The 19,914-nt window shown below is 40.8% G+C and overlaps 1 protein-coding gene across 1 annotated transcript; it reads right to left on the bottom strand.

Annotated features, from left to right (window-relative positions):
• Positions 1 to 1,573: 1,573 nt before the first annotated feature.
• On the bottom strand, positions 1,574 to 13,795 carry LOC146677134 (high affinity cGMP-specific 3',5'-cyclic phosphodiesterase 9A-like). Its single transcript, XM_085381244.1, has 7 exons — positions 13,723 to 13,795; positions 11,593 to 11,663; positions 4,483 to 4,567; positions 3,338 to 3,392; positions 2,861 to 2,935; positions 2,115 to 2,201; positions 1,574 to 1,965 (listed from the first exon to the last, which is right to left on the bottom strand). The coding sequence occupies exons 2-7, from the start codon at positions 11,612 to 11,614 to the stop codon at positions 1,852 to 1,854; spliced, it is 438 nt and encodes a 145-aa protein (XP_085237370.1). The 5' UTR covers positions 11,615 to 11,663; positions 13,723 to 13,795; the 3' UTR covers positions 1,574 to 1,851.
• Between the last annotated feature and the right edge of the window lie 6,119 nt (positions 13,796 to 19,914).

Here is a 19,914-nt window from a genome sequence, read left to right on the forward strand (position 1 = left end):
ACTGGAGAAGTGTAGTCGGATGGTAACAAAGAGAGGGAAGGTAGTCAGAACTGAGGGGATTGAACTACCAGAAGGCAACATTGCAGACATAGAGGACAGTTACAAGTACCTGGGGATCCCGCAGGCAAATGGGAACCATGAAGAGGCCGCTAGAAAGGCTGCAACCACCAAGTACCTGCAGAGGGTCAGGCAAGTCCTGAGGAGTCAGCTGAATGGTAAGAACAAGATCCGGGCCATCAACACATACGCCCTGCCCGTGATCAGGTACCCTGCTGGGGTAATAAGCTGGCCAAAGGAGGAGATAGAAGCCACTGACATAAAGACAAGAAAGCTCCTGACCATGCATGGAGGGTTTCACCCCAAGTCCAGCACCCTGAGGCTGTACGCTAAGCGGAAGGAAGGGGGCCGGGGACTGGTGAGTGTCAGCACCACAGTCCAGGATGAGACAACGAACATCCAAGAATACATTGGGAAGATGGCCCCAACTGACCGAGTGCTCAGTGAATACCTCAGGCAGCAGAAACCCAAGAAAGAGGAGGGAGACGAGGAACCATCATGGAAGGACAGGCCCCTGCACGGTATGTACCACCGGCAGATAGAGGAGGTGGCTGATATCCAGAAATCCTACCAGTGGCTGGACAAAGCTGGACTGAAAGACAGCACAGAGGCACTAATCATGGCAGCACAGGAACAAGCTCTGAGTACAAGATCCATAGAGGCTGGGGTCTATCACACCAGGCAAGACCCCAGGTGCAGGCTGTGTAAAGATGCCCCAGAGACAATCCAGCACATAACAGCAGGGTGCAAGATGCTAGCAGGCAAGGCATACATGGAACGCCATAACCAAGTGGCCGGCATAGTGTACAGGAACATCTGTGCCGAGTATAACCTGGAAGTCCCGAGGTCAAAATGGGAGATGCCCCCAAGGGTGGTGGAGAATGACCGAGCTAAGATCCTGTGGGACTTCCAGATACAGACGGACAAAATGGTGGTGGCTAACCAACCGGACATAGTGGTGGTAGACAAACAGAAGAAGACGGCGGTAGTGATCGATGTAGCGGTTCCGAATGACAGCAATATCAGGAAGAAGGAACACGAGAAGCTGGAGAAATACCAAGGGCTCAGAGAAGAGCTCGAGAGGATGTGGAGGGTGAAGGTAACGGTGGTCCCCGTGGTAATCGGAGTACTAGGTGCGGTGACTCCCAAGCTAGGCGAGTGGCTCCAGCAGATCCCGGGAAAAACATCGGAGATCTCTGTCCAGAAGAGCGCAGTCCTGGGAACAGCTAAGATACTGCGCAGGACCCTCAAGCTCCCAGGCCTCTGGTAGAGGACCCGAGCTTGAAGGATAAACCGCCTGCAGGGGCGTGCTGGGTGTTTTTATATATATATATATATATATATATATATATATATATATATATATAGTTACACTGCAGTAGGTCTAAGCTGCTGGGTCTGTGTTTAATTAATAATTATTAATCTCTGGCTTCCACAGCCTCCCTGAGCCTGGTTCTGCCAGAGGTTTCTTCCTGTTAAAAGGAAGTTTTTCCTTCCCCCGTCACCAAAGCACTTACTCATAGGGGCTCATATGATTGTTGGGGCAACTGTTGCTGCGATTTGGCGCTATAAAAATAAAATGCAACTGAACTTAACTGAATTAGATAACTGCAATATAACCATAATACCATAACAAAAAGACAACATGTCGAGATTTCAGAATACAAAGCTATAAAACAAATATAAACAAAATCAGAGAACCCCTAAATATCCCCAAACTCTAAATCCTGGGTCAACGACCCAAGGGCCATGACGGGTACAGCGGAAGAAAACTCGTGGTAAAGTCTCTGAGAATCACATTACCTGAAGGCTGCAGAGGCAGATCATGCTGTACATCATCTGGGTGACACAGAAACAGTGGCGGAAGTTGTGGTAGGGGTTATTCCTGTAGTTGTCATGGATACACAGCTACAGTGAGAGAGAAAGCAGCAGTTTCATCACAGAAATTCCCTAAACATAAATATTAGCTTTTGGAAATTATTTCTTTATTTTCTGTTCAGGTAAGGTTTATTTTATAGAAAAAAGGTAGAGCCAACTGTACGGGGTCAAGGTCTCACCAGCCATCTTTTCAGTGTGATGGGATTTATATTAAAGTCTCTGACCAAGCCCAGGTCATGGTACATATGTTCCAGACAGCTCAGCATCTGGACAGCAAAGGAGTTTGTTAGTGCAGAGTATAGGATGTTATTTTTGGCTTATTCTTAAAATTCAACAGATGTTACTGTCCTTTAACAATTTTAACATAAAACTAAGTATAAATATATAATTATGTATAATTATATAGTCATTTATATTATTATTATTATTATTTTTTTTTTTTTTTAAATGAAGTGCATTTGTTTATGTTTTGGATATATTATTATTATTATTATTATTATTATTATTATTATTATTATTATTATTATTATTATTATGTTTTCAGGCATAGGAAAGAATTTTGATCTCAAGTTTTACCATAAAATCTTCTGCTTTGGACCTGATCCAGGGATGTTTACTGTCCTAGCATAACTGACTAAACTTCTGTAAAGCAGGTTACATTGTTGGAAACATAGGGAACATCACAATCAAAATGGGAACAAGAAAGATTTATTAAACTGCTCATCCCAAGTAAGGCACAGTTCTAGTCAGGTGGTGATAACTCTGTGGACTTCTCTTTAAGTGATAATGTCCGTCTACTTTCTTACTTTAAGCCATGACTCAAAAACAAGTGCTAACTAGTTAACAGTCAGAAAACTGTTAAAATCACATTCACTGGCTAATCACCCGTCATTGATAAATAAAATAATCAATGTATTAATCTCACCTCATTGGGCTCCCACTGCCAAGCATCAAACGTAGGCAATGTAAGAGCTTCCATTGTCTCCTTAGACAGATGGCACTTGACACACACACAAAGGACAACAGGACACACAGGAGTCACAAAGAGAAGAAGAGAGGAGAGACACATATTGTGGGTGATGTGGGTTCACTGCCTCCACAGGTCTGCTGTGACAGCATGCACTGCAGGCAGCTGATTTGCAGTTAACCCTGTTTACATCTATCTGGCTTGGGGTGCATAGTAAGTAAGCATGGATCATAAATACGATCCACACTCATTATACTCTTTACACATTCAAACTAAGAGACAGCGACTCTATCCTGATCAGTGTTAATAAAGGTGGCCAATCTCTGAAAATTAGACACATTAAATTTTGTCTTGACAAATTTCATCTCCATTTGTGGATTTGTGATTTGAGCACTGTGGAGGTGTGACGGACATAAAATGGAGTAAAAGCCTTACTTTGGGGTCAGAGGGAATGCAAGGACTCCGCTTCTTGTTGTCATCCAAAAAATTACTGAAAAGGAAAAAAAACATCACAACAGTTTATGTCTGTAATATTAATCATAATACAAAAGACCATTTTATTAGCATAACCTTCATCATTTACATGAACTCCTAATTATTTCTGTTAGTGTTGCTGCTCCATGACATTAAGTCAGAGGGACAGCTCTGTCACGGTTCTGGGTCATGTTGACCCAGCTTTCTGTTTTTCATGCTTTGGTGTTTTTCTAGATTATGATTTATGATTTGATTTATCAGTGATACTGTTTTGATTATGATGATTATTTAGTAGGCTTTGGTCAGTGTCAAGTCTGTCTCTCTCTGTCTAGTCCGTGTCTTAGTAAAGTGTGTTTTGTTTCCTGTTTTACTTTGAAGGTTCTTGTTCCTGTCTGATGTCTGTGTTCCGGCTTTGCTCTCCCTGTCTCCTTAGGTCTTATTTCTCCCAGCTCTGTCCCCCTTCTGTCTCTAATTCCTTGATGACTCCCTCAGTGTATTTAAGCCCAGTGTGTCTTTGTGTCAGCGTTGCGTCGTTAATGTCTGTTCACCTTCACTTGCTCTGTGTTCATGATTTCCAGTCCTCCTGCATCTCAGTTTAGAGTTTTGTTTGCTTTTGTGAGTTTTTTTTTATCTTGATGTTTTGTTCCAGCAATAAAGCTGCATTTTCAGTTGAAACCTCGTTTCCTAAGAATCCTGCATTTTGGGTCCACCACTCCTGCCTGCCACACAGCCGACCATGACAAGCTCAGGTTGAGCAAATTGGATATTAAGCAAAAGAGGCAAGTTTGGATGGTTTGTCCTGAAGGAGGACATGCAGATGATTGGTGTGACCATGGAGGATGCCAGGGATCGGGTAGGGAGAAGGAAAATGATCCACTGTGTTGACCTCTGAAGAAAGCAGCTAAAAGAAGAACTGTTGCTGCTACATGTACTACTATTAAGGTTAGCCAAACAAATTACAAATAGTAGTTGACTGATTTTATAATGACTGATTAATTGTTTTTAATTGTTCCAATAGTGCATTAACTATCACCATCACTGGGCTTAGCACACTAATACTAATGTGTCATCTCAAAGGAGCAGAGAATTCATTGTGTTGCTGTTACCTGTTGTTTCTGGATGCGATCTCCTCACGGAGCTTCTTGATGTCATTGCGACACTTCTCAATCTCCATCACCTTCATCCCCTCCACTGCAGACAGAGTTATTCGTTAAAACCATGCCAGACCTGTAAAGTTAGCATTTGCAAGGTATTGTGTACAACACTTAACTTCAGTGACCATTCTTGCTATGAAGGATTGCAGCAACATGCTCAGTCTATGCTATAGTTTACACTGACCTTTATTCATATGAGGGAGCACGAGCAAAGGAAGAGCATTTCTGAAATAACTGTATCGCTCTCTTTATAACAAACTGAGGTTATTGTACTCGGCCCTGAAAATCTTAGAAATATGGTATCTAACCAGATTCTTCCTCTGGATGGCATTACCTTGGCCTCCAGTAACACTGTGAGGAACCTTGGAGTCATTTTTGACCAGGACATGTCCTTCAACGCACATATTAAACAAATATGTAAGACTGCTTTCTTCCATTTGCGCAACATCTCTAAAGTTAGAAATATCCTGTCTCAGAGTGACGCTGAAAAACTAGTTCATGCATTTATTACTTCCAGGCTGGACTACTGTAATTCATTATTATGAGGAAGTCCTAAAACCTCGCTGAAAAGCCTTCAGCTAATCCAAAATGCTGCAGCAAGAGTCCTGAGAGGGACTAGAAAGAGAGAGCAGATTTCTCCTGTTTTGGCTTCCCTTCATTGGCTTCCTGTTAAATCCAGAATTGAATTCAAAATCCTGCTCCTCACATACAAGGTCTTAAATAATCAGGCCCCATCTTATCTCAATGACCTTGTAGTACCATATCACCCTATTAGAGCACTTCGCTCTCGCTCTGCAGGCCTACTTGTTGTTCCTAGAGTATTTAAAAGTAGAATGGGAGGCAGAGCCTTCAGTTTTCAGGTCCCTCTTCTGTGGAACCAGCTTCCAGTTTGGATTCAGGAGACAGACACTATCTCTACTTTTAAGATTAGGCTTCAAACTTTCCTTTTTGCTAAAGCATATAGTTAGGGCTGGACCAGGTGACCCTGAATCCTCCCTTAGTTATGCTGCAATAGACGTAGGCTGCCGGGGGATTCCCATGATGCATTGAGTTTTTCCTTTCCAGTCACCTTTCTCACTCACTATGTATTAACAGACCTCTCTGCATTGAATCATATCTGTTATTAACCTCTGTCTCTCTTCCACAGCATGTCTTTATCCTGTCTTCCTTCTCTCACCCCAACCAATCACAGCAGATGGCCCCGCCCCTCCCTGAGCCTGGTTCTGCCGGAGGTTTCTTCCTGTTAAAAGGGAGTTTTTCCTTCCCACTGTTGCCAAAGTGCTTGCTCATAGGGGGTCATGTGATTGTTGGGTTTTTCTATGAAGCGCCTTGAGGCGACTTATGTTGTGATTTAGCGCTATATAAATAAAATTGAATTGAATTGAATTGAATAGAGACAGAGCACTTGCAGAGGATGCACTCTCATATCTTTCATGGAGAAATCTTGAGTTGTGTTTTGCCAAAGTGTGATGTTGAGAGGTCATCACAGTCAGGATTTAATGAGGTTTGAACAGCTGTGTTTAAAGCCATAATTCATGGTATGCTCTTGATGTCCGCCCTGCTGAGTTGTTCTGCTGCTGTTGCATCAAAAAATGGCAAAAACCTTCACTTTGTTCTGAACACATGATTACATCACTAAGATGCCCTCACAGTGCAGAAATCATGCATCACAGAGTTAGTGAGCTTCATTAGCTGCTCTGAATAACTACTTTAGCTTTATTTGCAATACAACAGAAAAAATGTGTTTTTACCACTTTGATCATCTTGGATTCAGAAAACAGACACAGTCTTTACTTTTAAACTTTACTTTTTAAGTTTCAAATGTACTTTTTTTGAAAAGCTTACAAGCTTACTGGATCACGCAATCTTGAACCCTGTTCTAGTTATGCTTTTATGGTTTTTTTCTTTGGTGTTTTTTGCATGCTATGCTAATAAGTCATGTGGAACTTTATGGTGGTACCTTAATATAAAGTGTTAACACACAGTTAATAAAACAGGTGTGATAACTACATTTCCTGATTTACTACTATTTTGTATGTTTGTTGCACTTAAATGTTTAGATTATCAAACAAATGTAAATATCAAAGATAGCACAAATAAACACAAAATGCACGTTTGTTATTGGGAGATTATAGCCTATAATTATAGCCTTGCTTGAATCACTGCAATCATTGCTAAACAACGACAGAATAAATGTTCCTGCTGGTAATTACTTTAACAATAAACTCCTATATTATAAAAGATAAAAGAATAAGAAAAGTAAGACGATCACAACATTCATTGATCATATTGCATAACTTTGTATTGCCTGCCAAGACGCCATCAGACAAGCTGGTCAAACTAAGTCTAGCAGCACGGTGAACAATTCGGCAGCCTCAGAAGTGCAAAGTTCCCGCTTGCACTTAATAAAATGGTAGAAGCTTGCTAGAGGAAATGGCATTGGTGCATGACCTTACATTGGATGTTGTGTAAGTATAAAATGACAGCACACACTTTTATACTCTGAACAGGTCAATGTTCAATAGACTCTAATGATCTCACAAAGTTAACTGCCTCCCAAGGTGGGTTAGCAGACCACACACACAGTGGGGCATCAACTTATCTAATCACAGTATCATTAACTGTAGAGGAACACAACTTCAGACAAAATGCATTGAAGGTGCTCGGTTACCTGTACGCTAATGTGCATGAATGAGGCTGAGCATTACAGTAATCTAATGGTGAAGTCTTTTCTATAGTTTTATACCTCTATTGCAGAAAGTTGAATTTCAGAAAATCTAACTACATAATTTGACACAACACCATGATCTGATAAATCTCCATACAGAAAGAGGTTCATGTCAAACCTGTTTTTAGCCACAGAATTCCAGAGAATTGCTATGACATTTGAGAAAACAGTTCATTTTGCAAAACAATCTTTTAGGGCATAGGTGTCAAACTCTGGCCCGCGGGCCAAATTTGGCCCGCAGCCTAATTACATTTGGCCCGCGAAGCCATACCAAATTACTATTAGAGCTGGCCTACTGGTATTATACAGCTAATGTATATATTGTTTAGTATTAAGCTTTGCTTGTTCCATATTCAGTTTTTCAGCAAAACGTGTTTGAGTCAATAAGAAAAGATTCATTCTTATATCTGGAGGAATAAATATATTTCAATAAATATATTTCAATAAATATTAACGTTAGCCCGCGACTTTGTTCCAGTTTTGAATTTTGGCCCACTGTGTATTTGAGTTTGACACCCCTGTTTTAGGGGGAAATAAAAATGAAAAACGTATAAAAACCTGGTTGTATAAATATGCACTCTTAAACTAATGCTAATAATGTGTTTTTGCAAAAGGCTGTCAGTAACAAAGTGCCTAAATAAATAATTTCAAATTGTTTCTTTGCTCAATTGTCTTGGGAGAAATTCCCTTGAGAAACAGACGAGAGATGAGAAACTGCAAGTCCTGTGGAGTCGCATTAATAAGCTAAACTCGTTTCTGCTTAATATTTATTTAGTAAATAGACATACTGTAGGTGTAGTAATAACATCAACATTTTATTAGTATTTAATCAACATTCGCCAAAAGAGTTGTGAGAAACGAGCATATTTTTGCAACATTTCAAAGACTACTTTATAGAAAATGCTATAGTCATGTTACTTGTAGTTTATTTACTTCATGTGTTTTCAGGGTTTTTTCTTGGTTAGTAAGAGAAATCTAGCCTGTTTTTGAGCTTGGACAATAGTGTATTAAAGCCATGTTCAGTATCTGAGGTGGAAATGCAAAGCGTGTCACATGAACAATGAGTAAGCTTCCACATCTTTCATTCTTCCATGTTGTTTTTAACATTTTTTCCAGGCCAGTCCTCCTCACAGCTGTCTGCTAGCCTCTGTCACCATTTTCTGCCCCTACAAAATGTAGGGGTAGGACTGTGATTTGTTTCTCTTGCCCAATTATTTTTTTTCTTTCAGTTACAGATGCCTTCTGTGTGTTATGACTTGCCTGGGGAGGGGCACATTTTCAGATTCTTCTTTTTTTTCTCTGAGCATATTAGAGGGACAGTAAACACTTTAATAATCTCGTAACAGAGAATGACATGACAACTCCATCAATGGAGGTGTAAATCTCAGTAAAAAGTGTAGCCTCATGAGCAACTTTTCCAGCTCCATATCAATTAGGTTCTGATATTTCTCTGTGTGTTTAGTCTCATAATGGTGATTCAAATCATAATCATTAAACACAACAATCTGCTCTCCACAAACCAGATGTGGGCTTCTAAATAAATAGAAGTCCATATCTGGTTAAAAATAGAGTACAAAATAATGAAGGTCAAAACATAGACACCAAAAACTTTCACACTTTAATGGAAACCATGGAACTTGGAGGAACACACAAGGCACACAGCAAGAAGAAGGATGTGACAGAACAGAGGCAAATGGAGGTCATCAATACACAAGAGGAGGGCAGAGTGAAGACAACTGGGAACTACAGCTGAACTCAGTCTAACTAATGAGACAAGGAGACAATAGCTCACAAGAGGACCTATCAAAATAAAACAGGAAGTAATAATCCCTGGCACCAGGACTAAAACATACTAACCTGACAGAACTAAACAGTGAGCACAGAGACAGGGTGCTAGCTAACCAAAGCACAGGGACATAGGGACACAACAATGGGGACAGAAAGGGATACAATCACAGAGACAAGACTAAGATGGACTACACAAAAACAGAAACTAAGATCATCTTCAGAAGAGCACAGAAAACAAAACTAGGGAACAATCTAAAACTCCAAAGTACAAGATATAGAAATAGATCATAAATCATCTCAAATCCTAAAAGAAACCAAATCATGAGACCACAACATAAATTGAAAATTCTGGGACGAAGACCCAGAACCATGACGGTGTGCTGAACACTGGGGGAGTCAAGGTCTCTGTCTAAATAAATAAATAAATAAATCTGGGTAAATTTCCAGATGATTAAACATGCAACTATTTTGCTGATAATAACTGAAATGAGTAAAGAAAACCAACAGCCTATTTATACAAGATAATTCATAATTTTATTGGGGGGGCTATATTGGTTGGGTCTGATTATTGCGGGGGTCACAACCCCCCTAACTCCCCTGGAAATTACGCCCCTGTGGATCCATGAATAGATTTATCAGAACCTGTCTCAGTGGATGAGTGACTGAGAAGACGTCATTCTTTAGGAGTGGAAACATCGAGAAAAAAAACGACGGAGCCTTAAACAGGGATTAAGAAGTGAATATAAAATATGTACACTTACAAAATAGTAAGTGTCTACAGCCTTTTGTCACGGTGGAGGCTCAGTTATGGTTTGATTTAATATCTCAGAGGTGTTTTACTGGATTTAGTTTGTCAAGTGTGAGTGCCAGCCAGCGGTGTTAGGGCCTTCATCTTCCATGACCTAAAGCATGTTCTTGGCCCGTGATGTAAAGTGACTTTGACATTCCTGTGCTAGAGTAACTGCCTGTCTCCTGGAATTCCCTCCATGCTGTTGAGACTGTGCTGGGAAAGATGCAGCAAATTTTCTGATAATGGCATGTTTTGATATCTGCTTGAGGCTGTGCTGGCAGACATAAACAAAAATACTTTGAAAGACACAGCAAACCTTCTGGTAATCAGAAAGAATCAGAGTCAGAATCAGAGTTGTGTTTATTGGCCAAGTATATGTGCAGACACATACAAGGAATTTGGTTCCGGTAGATGGTGACTGTTTTGCTCTGTGATCCTGGAGGAGTTGGGCTACCAGACTATACAGATGTCCAAGGTTTGCTCTGAAGTATTGCACTCGTCTTGTGCTGGGGTGATGTGTGTGTGTGTGTTCAGTACCGCGACGGCTTGTCAAAAGAAGCTGGTCCTGGTTTGGATGAATGTGCAGCATCTCCTAGAGGGCTGCAGTTTGAACAGGTGAGATGCAGGATGAGTGGAGCGTTAGACGGTCTTCTCACAAATGCTATTTCTTCTGTGCACTGTGAAGTATTGCAGACACTGCTGTGCCTTCCTGATTATGGAGGAGGTGTTTACAGTCCAGGAGAGGTTGGAAGAGATCACGGTGCCCAGGAATGTGAAATCCTGAAGTCTCTCCACAGGGTCATCATTTATGTAGAGGTAAAGGTGGTCTGCTCTGTGTCTTCTGAAGTCCAGGATCATCTCCTGTGTCATTGTGGTGTTCACTGTCTACTCAACATAATGCAGACAGATTCATTACATCGTCTCTGTGGCAGAGTCATCATCATCACCTGCAAACTTCCCTATGGTCTTGCTGGTGTAAGCAGGTCTGCAGACAGAGGTGTAGAGGCTGTAGAGCCATAGGCTCAACATACACCTTTGTGGGGAGCCAGTGCTCAGCAGAGGAAAGGTGTGGACTGAGTTTGGAAGGTTGCTAAAGAACCAAGAGCAAGTGGGAGGGGGGAATCCCAGTTCAGACAGTTTCCTGACCAGGATGTCAGGAAACTGTCTTACCCAGAAATATGAACATTTGTAAGTCTTGCAATGTATCGAGGGTTAAACCAGTCTGTTCCAGCCGTCTGTGACCTCTGGCCACTACCTGCCTACTCTGTGATGAGGTTACTGGATGTTTGGCCTGTCTCGTGGACTGGGAGGGGTATAGTCCAGAAGAGAGATCCTGGGTGCCTCGGCCATTCAATTGAATTTATATAGCACCAAATGACAAGAGTGCTGCAAAACACTTTATATTATAAGACAGAGAACCAACAATAACAGAGAGAAAGCCCAAACAATCATATGACCCCCTTTAAGCAAGCACAGTGAAAAGGAACAACTTCCTTTTAACAGGAAGAACCCTTCAGCAGAACCTGTTGGAGGTTTGTCTCCCAAATCCAAAATGGGGCTATAAACACATAATGTGTCACTTTCTATGTGACATATATGATCATTGACTTTTCGGTGAGTTGGCTATAAGTCACGAGGATAGTGATGACTAATCAAACACTGCATTCCTTTTTCAAATGTGTCTTTTATATCCAAGATTAACAGCTGATGACGGAAGACAGTAAATGTGACTGTAGAGTGGTGGGAACGAACTTACGCTCTACTCTCTTTTCCAACATTGTGAGACGGTTGGTGACCTCAGTCTTCAGCTTGTTGATTTTGAATGCCCTGCAGACACATGGAAGTAGGTGGGAAATAGGAAATGGAGAAGTTGTTAATGAAAATGGAAAGGCCACCATCTGGGACTCTAAACCAAACAATCAAAATCAAATCAACAATTAACAGCTTCTAAAAAAGTCACTAATTAAAGGTGAAAATCTGCCACCATCCTGGCTCATTTGACCCAGCGCTTTGCTTTTTAATCTATTTTGATATTTATGTTTAAGTTCATGCAGTTATCTTTATCTCATCTATTTTGCCTAGTTTGCCCAGTTATAGTTTATTTTCTATTAGATTCCTCTTGTGTCTTCGGCCCTTGTGTTTATGTCCTTGTCTCCCGTCTTCTCCTCTTGTTTACATGTTTTCCCTCAAGTCCCTTTCCATCCATCATGTGTGTGTTTCCGCACCCATCATGTTCAGTTTGTGCGTGCTTATGTCTATGTCTCATCTCCAGTTCCCTTTTTCCTCTGTGTGTATTTATAATGTGCGTATTCCTCGTCAGTTTGTTATGTTAAGTCTGTGTGTCTTAGACTGTCATGTGTCATGTGTTCATCTTTCCTCTTTTATTTTGAAGAGGTCTGGTGTCCCATGTTCATTGTGTTTAGTTCTACTTCCCCTGTGGCATCATTATGTTCATTCCACCCAGCTGTTTCCACATGTGTTTGCCCTGATCACATCCTGTGTGTCCTTGAGTCTGCATTTATTCCTTGACTGATTGTCTGCTATCCTGCTATGCTCACGCCATGTTTTCCAGGATTTCATGTACTTATGCCAAGTCTTCACGGTTCATGTTTTCATATTCACTTTCAGGGTTTCTTATGTTTATCCTTAGTTCACCCAGTTTAATGTAGTGTTTAGTTTTGCTTTCGGCTCTTGTTTTGTACAGTTAAAACCAGCCTGTAATAAAACGGCTCGCTTTCAGTTAATATTAAGCTTATTTCCATGCTTTGTATTGTTTGCTTTTGTGTCCCCTATTCTCCACTCCACACAGTCTCCTCACTGAGACAAAGTCTCCCTTTCAACCTGAAATTACACTGTGGTGTCATGAGGACAAATAATTGTGTCATGGTCCAAATACTGATACCGAACTGCACATTCCTGCACTGCTCTACTCCATATATTTACTTCTAATGTCTACAGTAAGTATATCTTCAAAGATTAAGGTGCTTCAAGATTTGGCATGACTGCTCCAGCTTGACAGTTCATAAAGGAGCGAGGGAGCTCATGGAGAAGCTTAATGATCAATGAACAGTTATGTTTACACATAGTTTTTGTCTTAGTAAGAGCAAGAGTATTTATATTCTTGTGAACGTGTTCACATTAATCCATATCCGTTGTTTATTCATTTTTGGCCTGTCGCTGTATTTTAACTCTTTCAGGTGCCCGTCTTCATACCTCATCTGTCATAAGGAAGCACATGCAGAATGCTACATAGATACATAAACATGTTATTGTATTAAAAATGTGACAGTAAGTCAAATAATGTTAAATATTCTTCTGCTCGTCTTAAAACACAGCAGGTGCAAATTCACTGCTCACAGCAAATTTATTTTCAGACATGAAGATCCTTTATTTCAGCTTCAGACTTTGACAAACCACCAAAGCTCTGCTCTACTGCAGAATTACAGCACTAACAACACTGCGTAAATGTTTCATTGGCTTGAAAATGACATGAGAGCAAAAGCAGCAGAATCATCTGTGGAACAACAAGTGAAAGTTCAAAGAGGCAGATACGGATGAAGAGATACGACGACAACAACAGATAACTAGCAGTAACATTAACAAGTTGCAGCTGCTGTTAACTCGAGGTGGGGTTATAGCCTCGTTGAATTAATACAAAGTGAAGAACATGAAAGAAAAGCCACAGCAGTTATAAAACCGACATTTTCATCATTCTGTTTCAGGTTTTGGAGATACAAGGTTTTCTGTTTTCTGGACAATGCTCTACAAAACCCCCAAGCCAAGCTAATTGAAAGAAGGAATATAAAAGACGGTGTTAGAACAGAGTGTAAAGAAACCATTTACAGTAAATTTAGACTGAAACATGCGCACTCACCTATCTGCTTACTTTGAAAACTGCTCTGCTGCTCGCGTCAGTACATTCTGAAAGAGTTCCTCTTTATCTGAAGAGAGAGTAGGCATGGAGCGGTGTTACGTACTACCCCCCCCCCCCCCCCCCCCCCCCCCCCCCCACACACACACACACACAGACTGAGGGCTTAGTGTAAACAACTTCAGTCCACTCAGGGAGAATATTTCATTGTGAATACAAAATGCAGCGAGAAGAGCTGTGCATGAATATTTAGGATAAATACACACTCTCTCTTTGCGTCATACAGGCACGAACACACAGAGATTGTGTAAACCAGTCACAGAGGCCAAGCAACAAAAGGCAGGGGCAGAACAGATAAATAAAGTGTGTCCTCTTCCCTTTGGCTTAGCTGTTGGTGACTAACATAGTGTTTGAAGACAACAGAGACTTACTGACAGCTTAATGTGTTAACAAGCCACTTCTGATTCCTCTTACCGCACAGTGGGAACAAGCAGGATGTACAAACAGAGTCCTGTTACTGCCTTAAAGCTCCAGCATTGTGGGCAAAGTTCAAAGCCACAGGCCAATAAACTAAGCGCTACAAGAAATTGTAAAAAAATCCACTCAGGTCATTGCAGACAGGAGACTTGTTAACAGCATTGCTCTGTGTGCTTAGTTAAACTGTTTCAGCTGAAGTGATTGGAAAGACGCCTCAGCTGAAACATGGTGGAGCATGCGTGTCTAGATGAACCCAGTGTTTAGTGTGTGTGAGCGAAAACTCAAACACACTGCTTCATCATCGTGTGGAGACAGTCACAGCTCGCGCCATGTCAGGGGTGACAAAAGATGTTAAATGAAAAGATCTTCTGTAACGTTTCATCAACATCTCATGTGTGAGCACAACAGTAGTTTATTCCAGCAGTTTCACACGTGGGCTCAAGTCACACAAGAAAAGCAAAACTGACACTTTTTTCACTCGTCTGCTGTGGGACTCAACCTCTCCACAGCACGAAACACTCGTCAGCTACAGCAGCAGAGATGTGACTTAGTGGCCTTATTATTATTTTTTTAAGTGCTACTAAAGTGGTTAGTTATTAACACAGGAATAACACACGTGTGACTCCATATTGTAGTGGTTTGCACATTTGCCTAACAGGCAAAGAGTCAGTGGTTTGATTCCAGCCCCAGGTGTTGTGGTAGGAAGGGCGTCTCATATAAAACTCTGCCAAACCACAACAAATAGCTGAAAGCAGCTTTTAAAAAAATCAAATCTGCAGGCAGAATGCACAAGTTTCAACAGCATATTGCACACTTTGAGCTGAAGCTGCTTTTTAGCAGTGAAACCTTAGTTTTAAGTGTTTTTATTAGAAAGTTACACATCACTTTGATGTGCACAGGAAACTGGACGTATTTGTACTAGATACCTCTTAGGTATCAGTTGCTAAAGCAAAATTGTGGTGTGAGAGGAATTTTATGATGCTTTTGAATTTTTTATTGTCATTGCACGTGTCACAAGTACAAGGCAAAGAAATGCAGTTCGCATCTATCCAAAAGTGCTTTAGCCATGATATAGATATATTACAAATATATATTAGCAATAGTATAGATATATAAATACATTACAGAAATGGGTCTATTATGGTATGTAATAGTGTACACAGTAGGAAGTTATGAATATGCTATAACTGTAAGTATGTACAGGCTGTAGTGGTGTAGAAGCTATGTACAGACTATGAAAAGGATATAAATATGAAAACTATACAGAAATGTGATGTGGACTCCCAGGAACTTGAAGCTGCTCACACGCTCCACAGCCGTCCCCTTAATGTGGATGGGTGGATGTGGGTCAGCATTCCTCCTGTAGTCCACGATGAGCTCCTTGGTCTTCTCGGTGTTGCATACAAGAGGAAATATGAGGATGAGGAAGATGAGTATGACTCAGAAATGGATGATTTTATTGATGATGGAGGTGAGGTGCAGGAGGAAATTTCTAAGCACATTTCTAAGCCTCATCTTCGTCATTGATGAGGCCAATCACCGTGGTGTCATCTGCAAACTTAATGATGGTGTTGGAACCATCAGCAGGTCTGCAGTCGTGGGTGAAGAGGGAGTAGAGGAAAGGGCTCGTCACACAGCCTTATGGTACACTGTTCATTGTGATGGTAGATGAGCAGCGGTTATCCAGCCGGACATGTTGGGGCCGGTTGGTCAGGAAGTCCAGTAACCATTTGCAGATGAGAGAACTGATGCCCAGGCCTGTCAGTTTCCTGATGAGTTGTGAGGGGAGGATTGTATTGAACGCTGAGCTGAAGTCTATAAACAGCATTCTGGCGTAGGTGTTGTTGACCAGCTGCTCTCAGCACTTTGTGACGATGGGGGTGAGTGCTACTGGGCGGTAGTCATTGAGGCTTGATGGGTTGGAGTTTTTGGGTATCGGGACGATGGAGGTGGATTTGAAGCAGGCCGGTACCACAGCAGTCGTCCTGGATGAGATTCTGGCAAACTAACTCAGGAGAGGAAAACAGTCATAATTCATAAGTCAATGAATTATCTGTCTGTTACTTACTCTGTCCGAAAGAAGACTTACAGGTCTAATATTTATGCCCTTCTTGTCTGAAATTCCCAGTTTTTCCAAAGATATCCAGTGGACCAGTTTGGATACTTCGGTGGGCCAGCCCCGCTCTAAGGTATCGGATTGGAAGAACGGCTTTCTGAGCTCAACGATGGTGATGAAGATCAGTTATAGAGTGGATGCATTAGTTCACCAGTCAAGGTGATTTTTCACTTGTTTTTCCATGAACACAGTAAATGCAATGATCATTATTATGATATTACCACTACATTGAAATTCCAAAGAGTGCATTTTTACCCTCTTATTATTAAGAAATTAATAGGTAAGTATGGAACAGCTAGGAGAGAAACCGGACGGTATCGCTGTGTGACGGATATTTATGCATGTACAGTCCTGTGGAAAATTCTGAAACTGCTCTTTTCTGTTTAGTTTTTGTTTCCAAGCAACCAGACCTTGCAGCTTTTAGAGTAAAGGTCAACTTTGAAAAAACAACGATATTGCTTTTTCACTTGTTTTCAGTCCAGTACCTGACCGTCCTTGTACCTGACCATTTCCAGTGGAATTTGTTTTTGTTTGTTGATCACTGATCTATGACATTGTGCAAAAGTCTCAAGTCTTTATATTTAGCCAGGAAAATGGGAAATACTTTCAGCAACTTATTGAAACATGCACATATACATATATGGACATATATTATATCTCTTGGCTGGCCTGGGAAGTCCTTGGTGTTCCCCTGGACAAGCTGGAGGAGGGAGGTCTGTGCTTCTATGCGTGGGCTGCTGCCCCCACGACCTGGCCCCAGATAAGCGGAAGAAGATGGATGGATGCACAAATATTCAGGGATATATTGTATAGAATACAAAAACAGAGTTTGTGGCAACAAAGTTTAAAAGTCAATGTTTAGTACGACCGGCTGTATTCTTCAACATAGCTTGAACTACCTCAACCAAGCTTTGTGTAATTTACTGTAATTTATGTGAGTAGTCTTCAGAAATCGTTCTCCGGGCTTCCTGAGAGACATTCAAAGCTCTTCTTTGACACATGACGTCGTTTTGTTCTGTTCTTCGTCAAAACGATTCCACACTGGTTCGATGGTATTGAGGTTGGTCTTTGGGGAGATCGCTTGTAGAGCTCCATCGTGCATGTTTCTCTTCAGTTATGCTTTCTCTGTATTTGTGGTGTGTTTGGGATCACTGTCATGCTGACAAAAGAGCAGTTGGAAAAACAATGTTTACCAGGCAGTAATGCATGATGGATCAAAATCTGACTTCACTCTTCTGCACTCATAATTCATACAAATTTGAGAAGATCCCCAACAACACCGGCTGAAATGCAATGCTGAAACACATTCATAAAATGACTCAGGCATAATATTCAAAGTTGACTTATTAAAGTGTTGATTTAGTATTTTTTCAGATTTTCTGCACATTTTTTCAGTCCACTGCACAGTGATTAGTTCTTATTTAGTGTTTGGTTGTGCAAACTCTACAGCTTAGTTGTCCCCGCCCTCCTTTGTCCTCCTGTCCCCCTCCCCTCCAGTGAGGAGGTAAACAGTTTGATGGCGTGTGGGACAAAGGAGTTTTTAAGTATGTTGGTAGTAGACTTTGGGAGAAGCAACCTGTCACTGAACAGACTCCTCTGGTTGTTTATTATGACCATATGCAGAGGATGCCCAGCATTGCCCATAATTTCCATCAGTTTCTTTGGTGTCCTCTTCTCTGCCACTGTCGACCGCAGAGCCAGCCTTCCTAAGGAGTGACTCAGAGGAGATTCCTGATATAATTCCAACCCCACCTTTAACCCACCTCTCATTCCTACCACACCCTCACATTGTCTCGCTGTCCTCATACATGTCTTGCACCACCCTCACATATTTCTCTGCCACTCCTGACTTATGCAGTACCATCATTCCTGTCTTGGCACCTATCATACTGGCTGTACATGTATTTGCTAAACCCCATCATATTTTCTCCATTATTGGTGGAGTGCCCCACTGCAGGAAGAGTCCTAAAGCCTGACTGGGGCCTGTCTGTGTGGAGTTTGCATGTTCTGCCTGTGACTATGTGGCTTTCTTCCGAGTACTCGAGCTTCCATCCACAGTCCAAAAATATGCACAATATGTAGATTTGTCTTTCTAAATTGGCTATAAATGTGATGTCACATGCTTAAAGTGTGTAGAATTAAGTAAAACAATTAAAATAAAAAAATGTGCTGATTAAAATGTGATTTTCAGTCTTTAGCAATGGTCAGTAAGACTAGAAAAACACTAAATAAATGCAAGTAGATTACAGTACAAACTACAGTACACTGGAATCTTTGCAGCTCTGAGGGGGAATAAGTAGTTTAACTGTGACAAGCTGCACCAGACCAGAATTTATATCGTGCGTATGTGAAACATGCAGAAGAATAAAAGTTTGGGATTTTCTTCTTCTGTTAGTGGCTTCTGACACAGGTGACACTGAAAATGGCTAAATATACTTTTTTTAAAATCATTGAATTTTTATTTACATTTAACCTTTTGTATTGTTTATATTGTCTATTTTGTTACTTAACATTCTGTTTATTTTAACCTTCATGTACAGCGCTTTATGACTGGCTGTCTACAAAAAGTGGTAATTAAATAAACTTTGCTTACTTACTCCATAAAATGTCACCGCACTACAAGGAAATTGGAAATTAGCTCATTACCAGGAACTATCTTGTGAGAAACTATAGTTGCAAATTCCATGAGCCAGGGCTGTAAGGTAGTACTAAGAACTGCTCCCAGTGATGGATTCTAAGAAAATTCCTAGAATTAGAATAATTTTCCTTCTAAATTTAGCAGTAAATCCTGGTAAGCCTAAAAGTGATTCACAAAGTATCTCAGTCTGTAATAGAGCTCTGAAAGGTTAAAAACTGTTAGGCGTGAGGAAGTGGACTTTTAGTTTTTCTTAGGAGTTAAGAAAATGGCAGAAAGATATAATGTAGCCAGGAGTACATATCTAATAAGCATTTAAGTTTTAGGGAATCCCATCATCAATTAAGCAAAGCAAACTGTGAATATTTTATTTCCTCACTTAAGTAAAAAGTTCAAGTGCACTCTGGTGACTTTATAATTTTCAGGTTATCTTCTCCTTTGCTTTAATGCCATAGTATTCCCTGCTCTCTTCTGTTCTAACATATACTGTTAAAAAGTTTAAAGTTTCTTTACATTTCTCAAATATTTCTGCAAAATTGTGATTCAAAGCATCACCGCCACCTTATATTTTAGACGTGGTTTTTATTCATTGCTGAAAATTGTCTGACATTTCCACATCACCATATCAAAATTATCCATATCACCGAGGGCCAAAGGTATGTGAACATCTGCTTTTAGCATCTGGTGAGACATCCTGGTGCAGGCACAACTGAAACTAGCATTCATAGTAACCGCTGGGCAGTCCTAAACCTGGGCTTGGAGGAATTTAAAAGCTTTTACTCTGGGATTGAGGAGGGTCTCCTCAAATGACCTGCTCGCTTCATTTTTCTACATTTCTCTTGGATTAAGGTCAGCACTTGGCTGTTCTAAAACACTGACTTTATTCCTCTTGGATTCCTGATGGAATATCTTGTATACTGAGCATTGCTGTCTTACTGAACCAATTTCCATCCGTGATAGCGAGCAGTCTTAGAAAGAT

This window comes from Rhamphochromis longiceps, linkage group LG2, assembly GCF_057381845.1.
Source record: "Rhamphochromis longiceps isolate RC_006_pf linkage group LG2, R_longiceps_female_GT1.1, whole genome shotgun sequence".
Classification (NCBI taxonomy): domain Eukaryota; kingdom Metazoa; phylum Chordata; class Actinopteri; order Cichliformes; family Cichlidae; genus Rhamphochromis; species Rhamphochromis longiceps.